The following is an 18,267-nucleotide window of genomic DNA, read 5'->3' as shown; positions in this document are numbered from 1 at the left end:
TTTAAAGAACTTGTAAAGCTCTCACATGATGCCATTTGCATTAAGTGATTGAGAGTCAGTGTTCAACAACGCAAAAAGAAAAAAGGATTTCCACAGAGTCAAAACGTGCTGTGAAGTGTCATCCGTTTCCCCAGCCTCATCTATATTTAGACCTTCATTCATGTTATCTGCCTTGAGTCTCGTCATCTGCTGCACGCCTGCTGCGTCGCTCTCTCTGTACTCCCTTTTTAATACGCGTGTAGTACCTGAATCATTCATCTGTGTTCCATCTCAGCCTATTTGCCTATATTTTCATACTTATTCCCAGCAGTTACAATTTGAGTTTTTTTAACATCTTGTGCTTGTTTCTGTTTATTTCAAAGCATCTCAACATGTTTTCAGTCACACATAACCTCAGGCGCTGTTTCTTGGAAAAGCTCCAGATATGATTACAAGTAATAGCTCGCAGTGTGATGGTAGAGCAGCAGATCAACAGCTGTCAAAGTAGACTTCCAGATAGGAGTGTGTGCGTGGGCGTACATGTGCCCAAAATGTTGAATATGCAAATGTGGGCTTTGAGGTGTTCAAGAGGGCAATGTGATAAAGTAATTAAGTGTGGGTATGCAGCTCTGTTTGTCTTGCTGTAAGGCTCTTAGTTTAGTTTCTCTCTGAGTTTAGCTTTGTGTACTTCTTGGATGATGATGATGATGAGAGAGCAAAACATACTATAAATAGATCCGATACCATCTCTCTCACACACACACACACACACACACACACACGGAATCCTACATATGTACACAACACAATCACAGATAAAGTACACAAAGCCCCCCGAAGCTAGCTGCTGGATGGGCTTGTACACAGAATGCAGTGCATTCTGGGAGACACCCCACAGAGAGGAGAGAGGAGGCAGCATGCGCCAGTTCAAAGGTCATCCACTGTCTACTTACAATAGCAAGTATGCCCATCGACTTCAAGTGCATTCTCTTGTTCTTGTAGATTATTTAACCAGACAAGTTGACGAAGAGAATGCTTGTGTTTACAGACCGCGGGCGACCGACTTTATGGTCTTCCAGAGGCTATAGCAGATTCAGTTTTAGAGCTTAGTTAGGCTAAATCTTGGCACAGACATACCCAACATGCAGTTTTTTGAATGCAGTATAAATGTGTGATTTTCGCCGATACTAAAGTGGTGTGTTTGAATATTTCTGCATACTGGGGTCCCTAAACAGTCTTGGAATTACATAAATTGGGTATGACTGTAAAGCTGAGACTCTTGTGGCTCCAATGAACCCAACTGTATTCATGTGTTATGATGTTAGTCCCCATAGTAGCCATTTCAATGTACTGAGATCATTTTTAAAATTTGACCTCACTGTATAAAATGACCTGTGGTGACCTCTAGGATAATCACAACCTCATGAAACTTTACAGCCACAAACTAGAGACCTAGAGCATTCAGAGGATGGATGTCTTTCCTAGTTAGATTGACAATAAGAGGGATTCTGAGCAGTTTGCACAACAGAAGTGCTCGCCATTCAATTGCCAAAAAATAAGCTTTCAAATGATGTAAACCACTTCTATGTGACATCTACTGCTGACCTGCTATCTCCCCCTAAAGACCCCCTGTACTCCCCTAAAAAAGTCAAAAACGGGTCTATTGTGGGTCAGAAATGGCCACAAACTAGAAAAAAATGCAATTCTTGCAGACATCTCCAAATGTGAAAAGTTTTGATACCAAATTGCAGCATTGCTTTTTCTATGGTGTTCCTCAAGGTCTTGGTGTCTTAATGTGGTATTCTGGAGGCATTATTGATAATATTTATCAATTTTGGAGTGGTAAAAAATGGTTCAATTTAGCACCAAATCTGTGTTACAAATGGTATCAACCCCAAAAATTGCTGCAACAACTTAGGACTTATGACATAAGTGAACATGGCAATGACCATCTTATACATACATCATAATGTTCTAAACTCTTATACACTTTCACAATTTATTTTAATTAATTAATTCATGTTTATTTCTGATTTATGACTAGAACAATTTGACACACAGTGCTGAGCTGCATCTCACATTAATCTTCAGGTTCCCAGCTTTCAGATGATGTACACCACTTCTATGTGACATCTACTGTTGACCTGCTATCTCCCCCTAAAGACTCCCTGTACCCTCCTAAAAAAAGTCTCAGAGGGTTAAATCAAATTTATGCAACCCAGTATCATGCAGTGTATCATGGGATTCACTCCAAAATTTCACAAAAAAAAGCTCAAAGCAAGAGATTCAAATTAGAGCCAATTAGAATTAATTGAATGAAAGTTTGCAGAGACAAGGATTCAGGGAGGAGGAGGTAGCAGGACACATCGCAGCACCCTGAGTTAATGTCAGGTTCAAAGGCGGCCTTGCTGTATTATTTTTAGTTACAGCTCCAAATCGATATATTGCAGGAGGAAATGGAGAAAATCTTCAGTCAATCATGAGTCAATCACCGCGAGTGCCAAGGGAGTCTGGTGTATGACATCAATTTGACAAGGGAGAGACACGTGTTTAAGTGATGGGGACAAGGAGAGTCATGTTGGGGGGAAAAAAAAACATTTTTGTCTCAGATATTTCATCTTCACTTTTTGTCAAGTTACAGGAGGAAAGATTAGGTAGACAGGGGTTTTTCCTCTGTAACACAAATGTGTTTTTCTATTCGACTACTGACAGAAAAATGTGCAGTTTCCTCACAACCAGATATCTTCTGTTAGGTGCAACACTTTCTGAACCACTTTGTTTTTGTTTGAAGACAACCTAATGGAAAGCTTTTGGCTATGATGCTGCTGACTTCCCATATCGGGTACTGGCAGTTTATTTAAAAAGTGTGACAAGATATCAGGCAAAAAAAAGTCAAACTGTTTAGGATGTGGCAACACATGTTCCACATTTCGTAAGAACATGTTTGGCTAAAAAGGCAGGGCTTTATTTGTGTTTATCGTTGATCTATAAACATTTGCAATGTGTCAATTTTTCAATATATCCACTGTGTGCATTTTATTGGAAACATAACCAGGGGCTTAGGCTAGCCTAGAATGTTTTAATAGGAATACAACTTCTCACTAAGTGACACGGATTTCTCATTATTTTCTGATTTGACTTTAATGGTCCCATATTGTGCTCATTTTCAGGTTCATACTTGTATTTTATGTTTCTACTAGAACATGTTTACATGCTGTAATGTTAAAAAAAAACTTTATTTTCCTCATGCGGTCTGCCTGAATATGCCTGTATTCACCCTCTGTCTGAAACGCTCCGTTTTAGTACATTTTAACGGAATTGCAACGGAATTGCATTGCTAGGCAACGGTGTGTGTCCATGTTTACTTCCTGTCAGCTGATGTTATTTACATACAGTACACTGCAACCAGGAAATAAACTGGAACACATTTAGAATGTTAACGTTTAAAACCGTGTGATGATCTATATATTTTATATTTGTGGCATCACAAATGGACAGAAATCCTGACGGCTTGTTTCAAACACACAATTTCTGAATACGGGCTGTGTGTATTTCTCCGTATATTGAACGTTTTGATAGTTTAACAGTATTTATATAACACTTAAACCTGCTTTATAATATAAAAGACATGAAAATTCACTTTATACAATAAGGGACCTTTAAACTCTAAATTGTCAAAGCCATGCTGTGATTTAGTTTAAAAAACTTTTGACATTTGGAGATTTCTGCAAGAATTGCATTTTTCGGCCTATGGATGCAAGCGCTTCTGACGTGTAAACTGCTCAGAAACCCCCTTATTGTCAATCTAGCTAGGAAAGCCATCCATCCTCTGAATGCTCTAGGTCTTTAGTTTGTGGCTATAAAGTTTCATGAGGCTGTGATTATCCTAGAGGTCACCACAGGTCATTTTATACAGTGAGGTCAAGTTTCAAAAAATTGTCTCACTATATGAAATGGCTGCTATGGGGACTACAATCATCACACATGAATACAGTTGGGCTCATTGGATCCACAAGAGTCTCAGCTTTACAGTCATACCCAATTTATGTAATTCCAAGACTGTTTAGGGACCCCATTATGCAGAAATATTCAAACACACCATTTTAGTATAGGTGAAAATAACCAATGGTACCAATGGATTCTAGGTTTTCAAGTTTCATATGTAAAGGACAATGTACAGCGAGCCGGTCATTGTTGATCCAGCATCACCCTGTTGAGGATTCTTTCATAACAATGACCCGCTAGCTGTGCATTATCCCGCTTATTACACAGCTACTTACTGAAGAAATCAATAATTTGACACAAAAACGGTCCGCCAGAGTCCGACATCAGAACTGCGCCCATAGCAACGGTCTGTTATACATAGCAACGGTCTGAAATTACAGACCACAGAACGCCGTGATTGACCAATCAGAATCGAGTATTCAACACAGCCATGTAATAAGATAGAAGTAACTGAGCCTGTTAGAGACTGAGATAATTTGTTTATATTTTTTAACCTCCATTTTATTCATTTTTCTTTCTACATCTTCAAAATGACACCGGCCGGATCCTCCATTATATCTCTGTTTCTATCTCCCTTCAGCTCTGCACCATAACATACACGTCTAATGACTTTAGTGATTCAGATTGACCGAGAAATACTCAAAGAGACAAACTGATCTGTCCACCAAAGGTGGGATGAATAGAGATGTATGTATGCATATTACTGAGAAAAGATGCAAGAGAAACAGCAGGTTTTAAAGAAAGCGAGAGAGGGAGAGAGGAGCGAGCGCTGTGGGAATAAGGGAGAAAAACAAGAACAAAAGTGGCGAGGCATTGAACGTAAGCGGAGGCTGCAGGGAAACAGTAAGAGGAGAATTAGGAAGTCATAAAAGAAGGATGATGAGGGAAGTTTAGATGTGATAGAATTGTGAAGTATATTTATGTAACATATGTGTCAATATTTCAATATTTTTTTTTTACTTTCATCAAAATCAATTCGTTATGACATGATGTTGTATTTTTGGTTTATCAATTTGAACCATCCAAACCAACAAATTTAGTGATGCAAATTTTTTGTTTTACATATATGGTTGTATTTGAGGGGTGAATTTTGATCATCAGTCATTGCACATAACTCAAATTCTTCTTCCTGCAAGATAATTCCTATGAAAGCATGTGTAATAATAATAAATAAATAAAAGGAAATGCCTTGTTCAGGATTAATAAAATGTAGTTGTATCAGGTCATTGCATGCATTGTTGCAAATTATTCAGTACTTCCTCATGATAATCCTATATTTACAGGATTTGTTATGCATACTGCATACCGTGTCTTTTTCACAGTCAACCTCAATAAGTTTCTTAGTTTTTAGGTTTACTTGATTAGGTGTCGGCGACAAAAGTACTTGGTTAGGCTGAGGAAACTATCGTGGTTTGGGTGAAAATAAGTCTGCTTGTTACATAACTTACATATGCCTATGTGGCGTTGGATAAGTACGCTTGGTAGGTAAGAAACTTCAGGTAAAATAAGTCAACGTTGACCTGGTTTCACACGAGATACGATACAGGGTGAAAGACATGTGTTTGTTTTACAGCTTCCCTAAAGGGACTTTCTCTTCTCGCTCTTTGTAGAGCGTCAGTTGCTCTGACCGTCTATTAATGACGCAGATGGGTTTACATTGGAGGTAGTTGAAAGCCTGGTGCATCTCATACAGACACTAAAGGTATCAGACTGCCGAGGGGCAATGACCAAGTGTATTAGTATTTGATGAGTTGGGAGTGAGAATGGGTTTTAGAACATTTTTATGAAACGTTCCAACAGATATTAGTGCATTACTATTGCATGGCTGAACATTGTTATCACCGTGGTTTTACCTTCATGAGGCATCACAGTCACATTCTGTCTTATCCTTTCTTATCTGCATTTAGGTCTTTTTGACCTTGTCTCTTAACCAGCACACACAGTCCCAGAGTTAATAGTTCAAAGCGTCCTTTTCAACATCATAAGCACTCTCTTTGCTCATTGACAAAAGTGGAAAATATTCAGAAAGGATTCACTGTACGGTAAATGTTCAGCATGTAATTTCTACTGTGTGTCTGTGTGTGTGTGTGTGTGTGTGTGTGTGTGTGTGTGTGTGTGTGTGTGTGTGTGTGTGCGTGCGTGTGTGCGTATGTGCGTGTGTGCGCGCGCGCGCGTGTGTGTGTGTATGCTGTTTTGAGGGTCTTGTAAGGCACTGATATACCTAACACTGTGATAGCAGATGTTGTTTCAGTGTCGTGTCCTCAGATGGGGAAACATCTTACTTTGCAGTGGCCCAAAAAGAGATGACAACATTTAAAGGTCATAGCTGTTTTCAATTCCAACTGGTTTCCTATGCTTTCATTCCGCTTTAACCAGGCCCACACATACTCACACACACTTACACAAAATGACAATGGAACAAATAAATTGTGCAAATACTTAGTAGCTACTCACATCCCACTACATTTTTTAAACAAGGCAAAAGTGAGCATGGCTCACATACCCCTGCCCACTGCTTGACCCCTACTAAAGTATAGGGCCGAAGGTTTTGCCCTTTTGGAACTAATGATTAATTGATAAGTTGTCAACTATTAATATTTTGATAATTGATCAATCGGTTGGAGTACTTTCTTAAGAAAATAAGGTCAAAAATCTCAAAACTTTCAAAGATTTTGGGCATCCTAGACTTCTAACCACCCAAAAGGCACAACTAGACCACACTGTCAACCATCATACCAAATTTGAAGTTCCTAAGTTAAATAGTTTCCATGTTCTGCTCCGGAAACAACGTGTGACACGCGAACGGACGGAAGGACAGACGGACGGACACGTGGAGCGCTATATACCCCCGACTACGTTGTTGCGGGAGTGTAATGATCAGAAAAAAAACTTTTAGTCGAGTTGGGTTTTCTGCCTTTTACCCTTTCTCTTCACTGATCCACATCCCCCCCCCCCCCCCCCCCTCCTCTTTTCTCAACAGTGTCTCAGTGTGTGTCGGTCCTGGGGTGTACACCCCACTACGAATACGCCATCGATGAGTTCTGCCTGGCCAAATTCAGACTGGATATGCAAGAGCTGGACCAGAGTCACTGGTGTAGCTGGGAGGACACAGTCGAGTGAGTAGCGATCACGATTTTGAATTCCCGCAATTAAATGAACATGATCGACTGTAGGGGGTGTAAGAAATATTGAGGATCGTGATTTAATGTTTTTTGATACTGTATCGATTTTTATTTTGTAGCTTACAAGATTAACTTAGTCAATACTTTATTTAAAGATAGGGTCGACGATGTTGGAAAGCTAGCATAATAGCATAATGCAGGGCTGAGTTTTCTCTTCCATTCTCCAGAAAACGTGCGGCGGCAACGCGCTTTGAGTTCAGGCTGGTGCACACCAGGGGTAGAGTATAAGCAGGGAGGTAGAGAGGCATCTGATTGATTCTTTCTAAGCAGACCGCGAGGCAGTGATTGGTAGACGTTTTTACAGGATTACAGCAGCTACAGATGACGGCTCCTTTCCGGTCCTTTTTCAGAGCTCATCAGTAATGGATCGCTGTCGGGGGGTAAAGACCATTTCAACCAATATAACAGATAGTGGATACTGGAGAACATCGTCAACCCTGCCATTAATTTGCAAAGATATGCACCATCTCAGTGTATGCGCCCTCTCAAAGTAGCGCTATGTGACGTTGGATGTTACAGGGACTGTGATAAATGCAAATGTAGATCCCACAGTTCTAAGTGCATAAAAAAGTCAACTTTTTTTAAATTCAGATTTTATGCATACAGTGGTGTATTTATGCTATGACAGTTTTAAATGTCATAGAAAACTCTGCTGAGTATCAAATCAAGCACTTCCCAAACAACGTGATTTCACAGAAATATGTGAAATGTCTACGACCTTTTGACAGCGCAATACGTGGTGGTGGCATGCAATGTCATGTAAAATTCAAATTACGTGCCGCCCCCACGGCTAGTGTACTGTGTGTGTTTGTGTGTGTGTGTGTGTGTGTGTGTGTGTGCGTGTGTGTGTGTGTGTTTGAGAGAGAGCGGCTGCAGTTCAATTCAATTTATTTTATATAGCATCAAATCATAATAGAAGTTATCTCAAGGCCCTTCTCATAGAGAGCAGGTCTAAACCGTACACCATAATCTAGAGACCCAACAAGAGATCTCCCATGAGCATGCATTCCTATGCGACAGTGGCAAGAAAAAAAAACTCCACTTTAACAGGTAGAAACCTTGGGCAGAGTAGAAGAGTAATAGCCTCCACTGTATACTGTACTGTATCAATGTAGTTAACATGGAAGTGAAAGCAGTGCTCTTTATTTAAATGTGAAAGTGCAATAAATATTTTTGTTCCTTAAATCAATGAATAATCGTTATCTCAATATACATTAAAATAAATGTGCTTATCATTTTAGCCGTAATCGTGCAGCCTTACCTGGTAGTCAGCAAATATTTCTAACAAATAAATATTTCTATTAATATTTCTAACAAACAAATCTAGGATGTCAATAAAATAAATAATATTCCTGAGTGAAGTTTATAAAGTCAGTTTCAGTCAATCCCTCCTGTCCTCTGTCCTCCTGCAGGTATCGCTGGTAGAGGGAGGAGGGGCTGCTTTGTCTCAGCCAGCAGATGAGATTACAAGAATTTGCCAAATTTTAAAGGTCCTATATTATAAAAAAGTGAGATTTTCATGTTTTTTTTATTATAAAGCAGGCTTCAGTTCTATATAAATACTGTGAAAGTATCGAAACACTCAATCCACAGGGAAATACACACAGCCCGTATTCAGAAACTCTGCATTTGAAACAAGCCGTCAGGATTTCTGTCAATTTGTGATGTCACAAATATACAATATTTAGACCCTTTACACAGATTTAAACGGAAACATTCTGAATGTGTCCCAGTTTATTCCTGGTTGCAGTGTATGTGAATGTCATCAGCTGACAGGAAGTAAACATGGACCCAAGCTGTTGCCTAGCAATGTAGTTCTGTTGCAATTTCGTCGCAATTCCGTCGAAATGCGCTAAACCGGTGCGTTTAAGACAGAGGGTAAATACAGGCATATTCAGGCCGACAGTATGAGGAAAAAAAAGGTTTTTTTGAACATTACAGCATGTAAACCTGTTCAAGTAGAAACACAAAATACAAGTATGAACCTGAAAATGAGCATGATATGGAAACTTTAAGATACATGGCAAACTAAGCTAAACAGTTAGACTGCATACAGACAGAACTTTTGTTTTAGCCTGTGTAGCTGTAGCCGAGGATTATGTTGCTTTATGAAGGTAATAACTATAACATGGAGGCTCCGTAGTCTGCACTAAATATGATTTATTGGTTAGCACTAGAGTGAGTAGGATAAACACACAAAGAGAGAGAGAGAGAGAGAGAGAGAGAGAGAGAGAGAGAGAGAGAGAGAGAGACATCCAAATACAAATGCAATCAGATTAACATTCACACAAATACAAACGACATAATGAGCTTCCCATTTTAAATTTGCATAAGGCACTGAATCAGCACTTTCCTTCTATTTGTTAGTTGTGATGCAGTAGGAGCATTAAACGCCTAAATGGGATTGTAACTTTGTTCCAGCCTAGCAGAATGATCTCCACACACCACAAATATTACCTTTATTCATCCTCTTTGATCCGGTGTAAGTTAACAAAAAAAAAAAGCAGTGGATTTAGTTTGTTTCTGGCTGGAGATCTATACAATTGTCCAGCGTTTTGGTCGCCTTCCAACAGCTGATTAGACCCTGGGTGAGAGACAACAGAGAAAGAGAGTGGGAGAAAAATGTCGGGGCAAGAGAGGGATAAGCAGAGAGAGTTTGTGTGGAGAACAAAAGTGATACTCCTTTGGCATAAACAGGGATCTTTTGTGCATGTACAAATATTATCTTTGCACTCACTGTAAAAGACGTCTGGTGCCACAGGTTTTCACAATGCTCTTAAGATTTGAGTGCCAGTTACTGGAATCATTTTCTACCTGCTAATTACATACCCCCACTTGACTGTCAATTCAAAACTGTGCATCAAACAGTTTTGTACTCAAACAATAAAACCTCTATCCTGAATTAACCGGGTATGATCATATCATGCTGCCTCCCTGAGGGCCCTCTGTAAGTTCATAACTCCCCCCCACTATCAGCAACCTTGGAAGGGGAACCCAATTAATCTCCAATAGGCCTGACCATTGACCGTGTTGTTCTAGTCTCATGAGCAGCGTTGGCTCTGTTCTCATGACAAGTACCAACTGTTATTTGTGAAACCCTTTCATACAGCCTTGGGGCCAGAACCAACTATTTTATAGTAGGTGTAGGGATTCTACTTAGTAGGTTTTGGTAATTAGCAAATTAATTACTAAATAATAATAGAATTATTAATATTAATAAAGATTATCAATAAACATCAATAATAAACGGGGTACCACCCTGGAATCAGGGACCAATGACCAAAATGTTAATATAGTCTCATTATATATGCTAAACTATCAATTTGGAACGTTGATTAATAATTAAATTAATAACTATAACCAAAATAGATAGTAAAGGTTGAAGGATATCGGAGTTCTTGACATAGCAGAGGTTGGCATTATTCACTCTTGTGCAACATTAAAGAGACCAGCATGTATATTCCACAAACATTTATTTACAAGATAATAAAGGTTCAAAACACAATATTAATCTAACTAAATAACTAAACTAAACAAATCAAACACTGTGTGTGTGTGTGTGTGTGTGTGAGAGAGAGAGAGAGGGGGGGGGGAAACAAGATGGCGTCTTGTTTCAAAATGTCTGAATGGCCTACAGACCAAAATGCCGAGCACTGTAAAACTACAAAGATGGCGGAATCAAAGATGGCCGCCAGCATGTCATCACGTGACCTCTTTGTTCTTCTGAGCACATGTGCTCAAGAAGGACAGAGGGGGGGGGGGGTGATGTGGGGTTAAGATTATCTGAAGCTGTATGTTTATGGTTAACTAATTCACAGTTTATGTATGTGATCTTAATGTGTGTTAGATATGCAGTGGGTTAGAAAAGATGGTTAGTTTGCATGCAAGACCTTGTCTATGTGAAGCATAAACTAAACACATCAGATATGGCGAAGCCACCTACCCAAATATCAAATACAGATAAATCACCAAAGTCAAACTCAATGAATAACATTAAACATATTAATACAGGTACATTCTAGAAATCAAAGTTTAACTGTCTTGCTCAGCCATGTGCGATTGCTAATGCTAAGGCCCAGTACGTTACCCCATGGAAGAACAGGGTTTGTAATTCCATGTGTTGAAGTTGTGGTTCCAAATCAAAGAGGTCGTCTTTGCAGTTAGTTTGGTGCTAACTTCTTTGCGGTTGCTGCTTGAAGTTAGCTGGTGAAAAGGACAGGCGCTCGCGTCTTCTGCCTTTTGGTTCCTTGTGTTGAAATGGCTGTTTCCTAACAGACCATAGATCAGAAGAGCAGAGCTGCTTCCGGTCTGGAGAACAGCATCTCACCTCTCGTAGGTCAGGAGAGAGGAGATGAAGAGTAGAAAGAGCTGTGGCTCACCTCAAACAGGTCAGCTTGGGTGAGGAGGTGAAGAGGAAAGAGAGAGAACAAAGAAATTCCTCTGGTTTTGTTCTCAGTGATTTTCACACCTAGGTGTGAATGTTAGAGTGGCCAATGGAGAGTGAGCTTGGTCCACGGCCAATGGTAGCATACTTCTCAAGGATTCTGGGAGACAGTTCACTGTGTCTGCCACCAGAAATGGCAGGTCCCTACATAGGTTTGGAAAAACCAAGCAGCGAGGTTAATTTAGGTAAAGAAGCAGTGTTTATTGAGGCCTTATACTTTCAGCCTGTACTTTGCACTAAGTAGTCTGTGTATAAATAGTCTATTATTACTAAATAGTATTAAAGGTACAAGGATTTAGTGGCATCTAGTGGTGTGGTTGCAGATTGCAACCGACAATACCGCTCCGCTCACTCCTCCCTTTCCAAGACTGCTGTAACATGAGTCGCCGAGTGCAAAACCGTGGTAACGCCGTTCGCCTTGCTCAGAGGCCATCTTACTATAATAAAACTACTTTAGGAGCAACGGAAGTCAGACGGCAGTTGGCGGTACCACTCTGCACTCTGTCCACTCACATTATCACAGTTTCACAAGTGTATCCATGAACTATGGTAGCGTTCAGGAAACGTAAAAACGCCAAAAGGCTCTTGCTAGAGCCAGTGTTTGGTTTGTCCATTCTGGGCTACTGTAGAAACACGGCGAAGCAGCATGGCGGACTCTGTGAAGAGGACCCGCTCCCTCTGTAGATATGAAGGGCTCATTCTAAGCTAACAAAAACAATACCATTCTTAGTTTCAGGTGATTATACACTAATGAAACATAGTTATGAATATTATATTCCATTTCTGCTAATAGATCCCCCGAAATGTTGCACACTGTTTCTATAATACCTGACACACAGGACCCTTTTCGTTTTTGATAAATAATGAATTAGAGTGGTACCTTTTTGGGCCTCTGTTGTTCATCTTCCATCTATGTTGAAATCCGGATGTATGCAGATGACACAGTCATATACGCTCAAGTGACAGGTACTGAACAAGTAGCTTACTAATAAACACAAACACAAGTTCTGTCAAATATTTATGGCAATGGACAAAATAATACAAAATAAAACATGCCTTTACTATATTCTCTTTTTTACCCTAATTCTGATTTATTACAACTTGTGTTATTTCCATAGTTTTGGCCATCATATCAGTTGGTTTTGATGACATTGTACACATTACACTAAATTAATTGCTGAGATCACGCATCTCAACAATATCACTACAACAAAGTGTGTCAGGGATAGAAATATACGTAGTCACACGATCAGACCAACAGTTTATCCACATTATCTCTCATTTCAGGAAAATTCAGCACACAACAGCAAGTGTACAGTTAAGGCAGAGCCACTTTCATCAAGCCAGTGACCATTTATAGCAGACGCTTTTACAGTTAGATTTGGTGGAAAAGGCTCTGCTCTTTGACAGAGCACTCAAAGAATGCGAACGGCGATGAGCGACGAAGAATCTGGTGGGAGAACTAATCCCCCTGTTAATAAACATACGCAACCATAGTTACATCACGACCAAAAATATAGCACATATGGGGGAGGCTGGGGTGGAGGAGGGAGCTGGTATCAGCAGAGTGAAGTGAGAGGTGTCAGGTTATAATGGGCCGCGCTTTACACCTGCATTGATATGATTGGCCGTTACTTGTAAGCTAGCAGCCACAATGCTGCGCGATTCATGATAGTGAAGCATGAATAAAACAGCTGATGCTAATCAGCATGACTTCAGTGCTCTGTCTGGAATAATGGGCCCGGATCCCAGCACAAATCTAGAGAAGAATGTCCAACATGTTCTCATCCCAACTCGTCACGTACCGCCCCTTGGCGTTGGCGTCATGCCCATTGGCGTTGGCGTCACGACACCCCTTGGCGTAACGACACCCCTTGGTGTCATATTCTGCATCAAAACCACTATAGATACTCTTGGCGTCACTTTAGGTTTAGGCAACAAAACCACTATAGTTAGGTTTAGGATAGAACTACATGGTTGGGCTTAAAACTACTACGTTTGTACAGTGTAAATGATGCTGAACGTTGTGAACACAGGACACGAATGACCAGCTGATTGTTACGTGACGCACGGGACACGAACAGCGGCCTCCTGGACGTAAGCCTTGGGTTTGTTGGACCCATCCACCTCCCCTCCCGCCCGCCAGGTGTGTCTTGTTCACTCTTTGAACTACGTCACTACTCCCGGCACACTTTTTCGGAACGTTAGCTGTTGCCGCAGATGGGTTTACATCACAGTTAACGGAACGGCCGGTGCGTTTCATACCGTCGCTAAAGGTTGCCGTGAACGGCGGTACCGAACGCCGACGGCCATAGCCTGGGAATGAGAACGGGCCGGAATGTCACAACCAATACAAATGATGGCCAAATCTTATAACTCAAGAAGATGAGCCATACACTGACATATACTGTAGCTTCAGGCATATTAGAAACGCATTCACAGCTGGGACATCCAAGAGAGCAATGAAGTTTTCTCATTTCTAGTACTGTACTGTATATTATTTTGGTCTCAGACATGCAATATACTGTATGTCCCCATGTCATGTGCCATGTCATATCCACTGTGGCTTTTTTTTTTTTATTCGTAAACATCAGTATGAGACACTTTGACGTATGTGGTACATTTTCATCCTGTGTATGGATGTTTAGAACTTGAATATGGAATTTACTGCACATCATATCTACTTTATCTACTTGTATCTGCTGTAGTTTGCAGTGTTTGTGTCTATCCGGCCTAACCTAATCTGGTTTAAAGCATCTCCTCTTATTGCTTGAGATTAAAGTATTTTTTGTACAGTCCCTGCCAAATAAATTTACTTCTAAATATATTGAGTTGTGGAAGAAAGTCACAGTTAGTTCTCTGCTTTTCTCAGAGAGTTTGGTCTATAGTTTTGTCTCAAACATCCTCACAGAAAACAGAAAAGGTAAAAATATACATATATATATATATATATTATACTAGTATGTGGGTGTTTCTGCAACACAAGTCCCAGCAATGGAATTTTGGATTTTTGTTCAAATTTGCAGTGCAATGCTTGCAACAAAATATATTAATACATTTTATTAAATCACGTTATTTAGAAATATATATTTTTTTACCATAGTAAAAGTTTTATTCAAAGCCAAAGAAATCTAGTTTCTATGGAAACATTACTTATTAAGTGAGCACATGGATGAAAGGTTGAGCCACCCATAGATATAATGGGATCACCCACATAGGTGACCCTCAAGATCAAGAAAGACAAGTCTAGTATCACCTCTTATTCTGAAGTATTTATTGCGTGTCCTTTCTATACAGTTTAGCGATTGTGTATTTTGAACTATATTTTAAAAATCACTTAATATTACTGTTGAATTCATGTTTATCAGATGCTAAGAATCAAAGCTAACGTAGCAGCACTTGCTGGCTGCCATTTATCTGCAATATTAGCAAACATGTAATTTCCACAACATGTCCCTACAACAGCTTTAGGTGTTGAGGTAAAGACATTAGACATTAGAAATGCAATATCTCTGTCACAAAACACAACATATTTTATTACATCTTTGTATCATACATCATTTGTATCATATTATACATCTTTGGTTACTGTCTAAATGTTTCAGGGTGTAAAGAAAATCCTAAAATCCCCTATTCTTTTTTTATTTCTTTTTTTATTTAGTAAAGCAAGACAAAACAGGTGAAATTTGACAAGACAAACAGAAACGAACAAAAGAGAAAAATAAATAAATAACATGACAGAATTAACGGGACAGGGCAATTTTAACAAAACGAACAAAATGAGACAAATAGTAACGGATGTTGGTGGAGGGAGGGGGGTGTTATTGACAGTGCAGGGCAGTCTGTTGTGTAAGGTTCTAGTGTGTGTGTACAGTTGTGTGCGTTTGTATGTATGCAGTGTAGGGGAGGGGGGGGGGAGGGGGTGTAGGGTGTTTGTTTGTTTGTATTTAAAGAGGAGAAAGAAAGAAAGAAATAATAAATAAATAAAAAAGAATTAAATCCCCTATTTTAAAAAAAATATATATATACATCAGTATTTGCAATGATGCACAAAGCTTGATGAAAATGAATTAAAATGTCATAAAAAGATTATAGAATTAAAAAAGAAAAATGTGTAAAATGAACTTTATTGTAATGTTGCGGTAAAGACATTTAGTATAAGAACAAGTGATGAAAAACATAAAAAATTAACATGTTACAGATTCAAATCTAACGACTGTGTGTAATTTTGTGGACCTGTTTATATACAGTATATTCCATACTCTGGTGGTTAAAATTAAAATTCATGGAGATTTTTTTTTTTTAACTTGGGGGAGTCAAAAGTGACGGCAGTTGCAGAAACACCCATACATATTGAATGAAAAATTTAAATGTCAAAAATGCTTCAGTTGAGTTAAAAAGGTGAAATATCAGGACAGTTGCTCCCCCTTCAAGGAAAAGCTGCATCCTGGCCAAGATGCCACTGGGGATTTCTAATTTTGTTCAAATGACATTTGGCGTCTGTGTACATGTCTGTGTGAGTGTCAGTTGTACCTTCACCCTGGCCTGCCTGGCTCCTAATTTCTCCCTCTCTGCATGAAATCTCTCACTGAAGCAGAAATCATAAGCAGGATGTTAAATTATGCTTCTATGATCACGGTCCTTATTATTTTTAAAACCCTCTTTACATTTTTCACAAACTTGTAATTCCTAAAATACACAATCCTCCTCTATGCTGTTATATTCTGTTGAACTGTTGTCACCACAGTTTACTTTATTAACTGCATGTCCGTATTCTCCTCAGATCCAAGAATAAACCTCCTTCCATTATGCTTCACAGGCTCTCACACACACACAAGTGCCAATATGACTTTGCATGACTGTCTTTGTTTTTTCCACATTTAAACTACTATTTCACTCCAGCTGTTGGGAAACCACTGTGATGCTTACCATAACAGACAGTTGTTTACATGCAATATGCATGACTCAAAATCACAAGCTGTCAGCGATGCACACAAATTCATGTTCAAATGTTTACCGCTGGATGTGCAGCTCATTGAATCTATATATAAGTAACTGTACTGTCAGGCTTGCCTAATTATTTCCAGCGACACTGCCCAGGTAGGTGACACTCAGTCACCTCACCACTTCTGAAATGCTTTAAAATAAATGTGTCATTTTACCCTAAAAGAGGGCTTAAGGGATGACGTATTTTTGTAGTCCAACCAGGAAGCTAGCATCGCCCTAGGTTCCTTCGACAAAAAGCCAATGGGATGTTCCATTTGATTATTGCAGAAAATCAGCTCTGTGGCAAACACACGTTTATGATACTTACAAATTTTGTTCCATAAAATAATCTCCCCAAATGAACACCACTTTTATGATTTTTGAAGCGTGAATGCAATCGCCTGAAGTAAAAAGCTAACGTTAGGCTATAGATGAACTACACCACGGTTGCATGAGCGTGAGTACACAGTTCTTTATTGACAGCATCCTGTACAACTGTCTCTGGGTACGGGACATGTATGGGGCACCACAAGGTGATCTTTAACTGAGACTAATCAAATTATTTGGATGCTGGCCCTGCTGTGAAAAACCTTAAGGCTTTGCTAATAAACCCGTCGGGTGAATGCATTTGATGGTGAATTTAGTTGTATGACAATTCGAAGAAAAAATAAAGCTGTTGCAATTTATCATTTTGGTCTGCTAGCACTCAGGTATGTATGAGGCACTTAGCAGATGGAAAATATGACAAGTCTGCTAATACAGATGGAAGGCAGAGCGAAAGACGTAGACGTCCATCTGGATACAGGAATGATAACATGTCACCATCTAGGTTCAATTTGAGCTAAATCATGTTGCTTTAAAATACGAAAGCTCTCAGGGTCTGCATTTCAAATACTCATCTGCCACTTGTCTCCAGGTCTCATTAACAAATAGATGCGTATATAATGAATTACAATATGATATAATGCATTTGTATATCGTTATGATTATAAATGTGCTGCTAATAGAGAGCAGAATTAATTGTGTTTTTTCCTCGCTGCTGACTATTATTTTGTCAAACCCCTCACAGTCTAATTATACCTAATATGAGGCTACGTTATGATTAATGAGGACATGCCCCTCGTGATGCTGCATGATCCGTTACCCTCGGCACAAACCTTTTCTATCAGATTAGTCAACAGAAGCAGCACCATTATACCGAACAAGCTGAGTTGGCAAAGAGTCTAGAAGCAAAGAGGCGAAACTCTGGTGCTTTTTTGACAATAGTCGCTAGATGGCTCTGCGGTAGGGTGCAGCCATTCTGGACTGAAAACGCCAATGGGTTCATAGCCATGGATGTATAAAGAGACTTCTGTAAATCAGAGGACCTTTTTTTTTTTTTTTTCAGGTAAATCAACTCCTCAGTATGAACACTTAAATAGCTCTCATTTAAATCTTTATGTCCTAAAAGTTGTACAATTCACTAATAACCGAATCCAAAGTTATTTTCCTCGGCATGTCCGGTTCTGCCAGCTTCCTGCTAGCTGTATGCGGCTGTAATAATGGATATATTGGCTGTAATTAATCACTTTTATTTTCTTCTAATACACCCATGGGCTGTATGCTGTCAGCCTGTACCGTGGTGGATTGATTAACGTCTCTGTCACCAAACAACCGGCTATCGGCCAGTAG

The 18,267-nt window shown here is 39.5% G+C and overlaps 1 protein-coding gene across 1 annotated transcript in view; it reads left to right on the top strand.

Annotated features, from left to right (window-relative positions):
- ramp1 (receptor activity modifying protein 1) overlaps positions 1 to 18,267 on the top strand; it is an 86,404-nt gene that overhangs the window by 40,911 nt on the left and 27,226 nt on the right. The window contains exon 2 of the mRNA XM_074658204.1: positions 6,965 to 7,100. Within this exon, the coding sequence (XP_074514305.1) occupies positions 6,965 to 7,100 (136 nt within the window). The remainder of the gene's footprint in view (positions 1 to 6,964; positions 7,101 to 18,267) is intronic.

Source organism: Sebastes fasciatus, chromosome 14 (assembly GCF_043250625.1).
Source record: "Sebastes fasciatus isolate fSebFas1 chromosome 14, fSebFas1.pri, whole genome shotgun sequence".
In the NCBI taxonomy this organism is placed as follows: domain Eukaryota; kingdom Metazoa; phylum Chordata; class Actinopteri; order Perciformes; family Sebastidae; genus Sebastes; species Sebastes fasciatus.
This window is presented reverse-complemented; position numbering and strand designations above follow the sequence as displayed.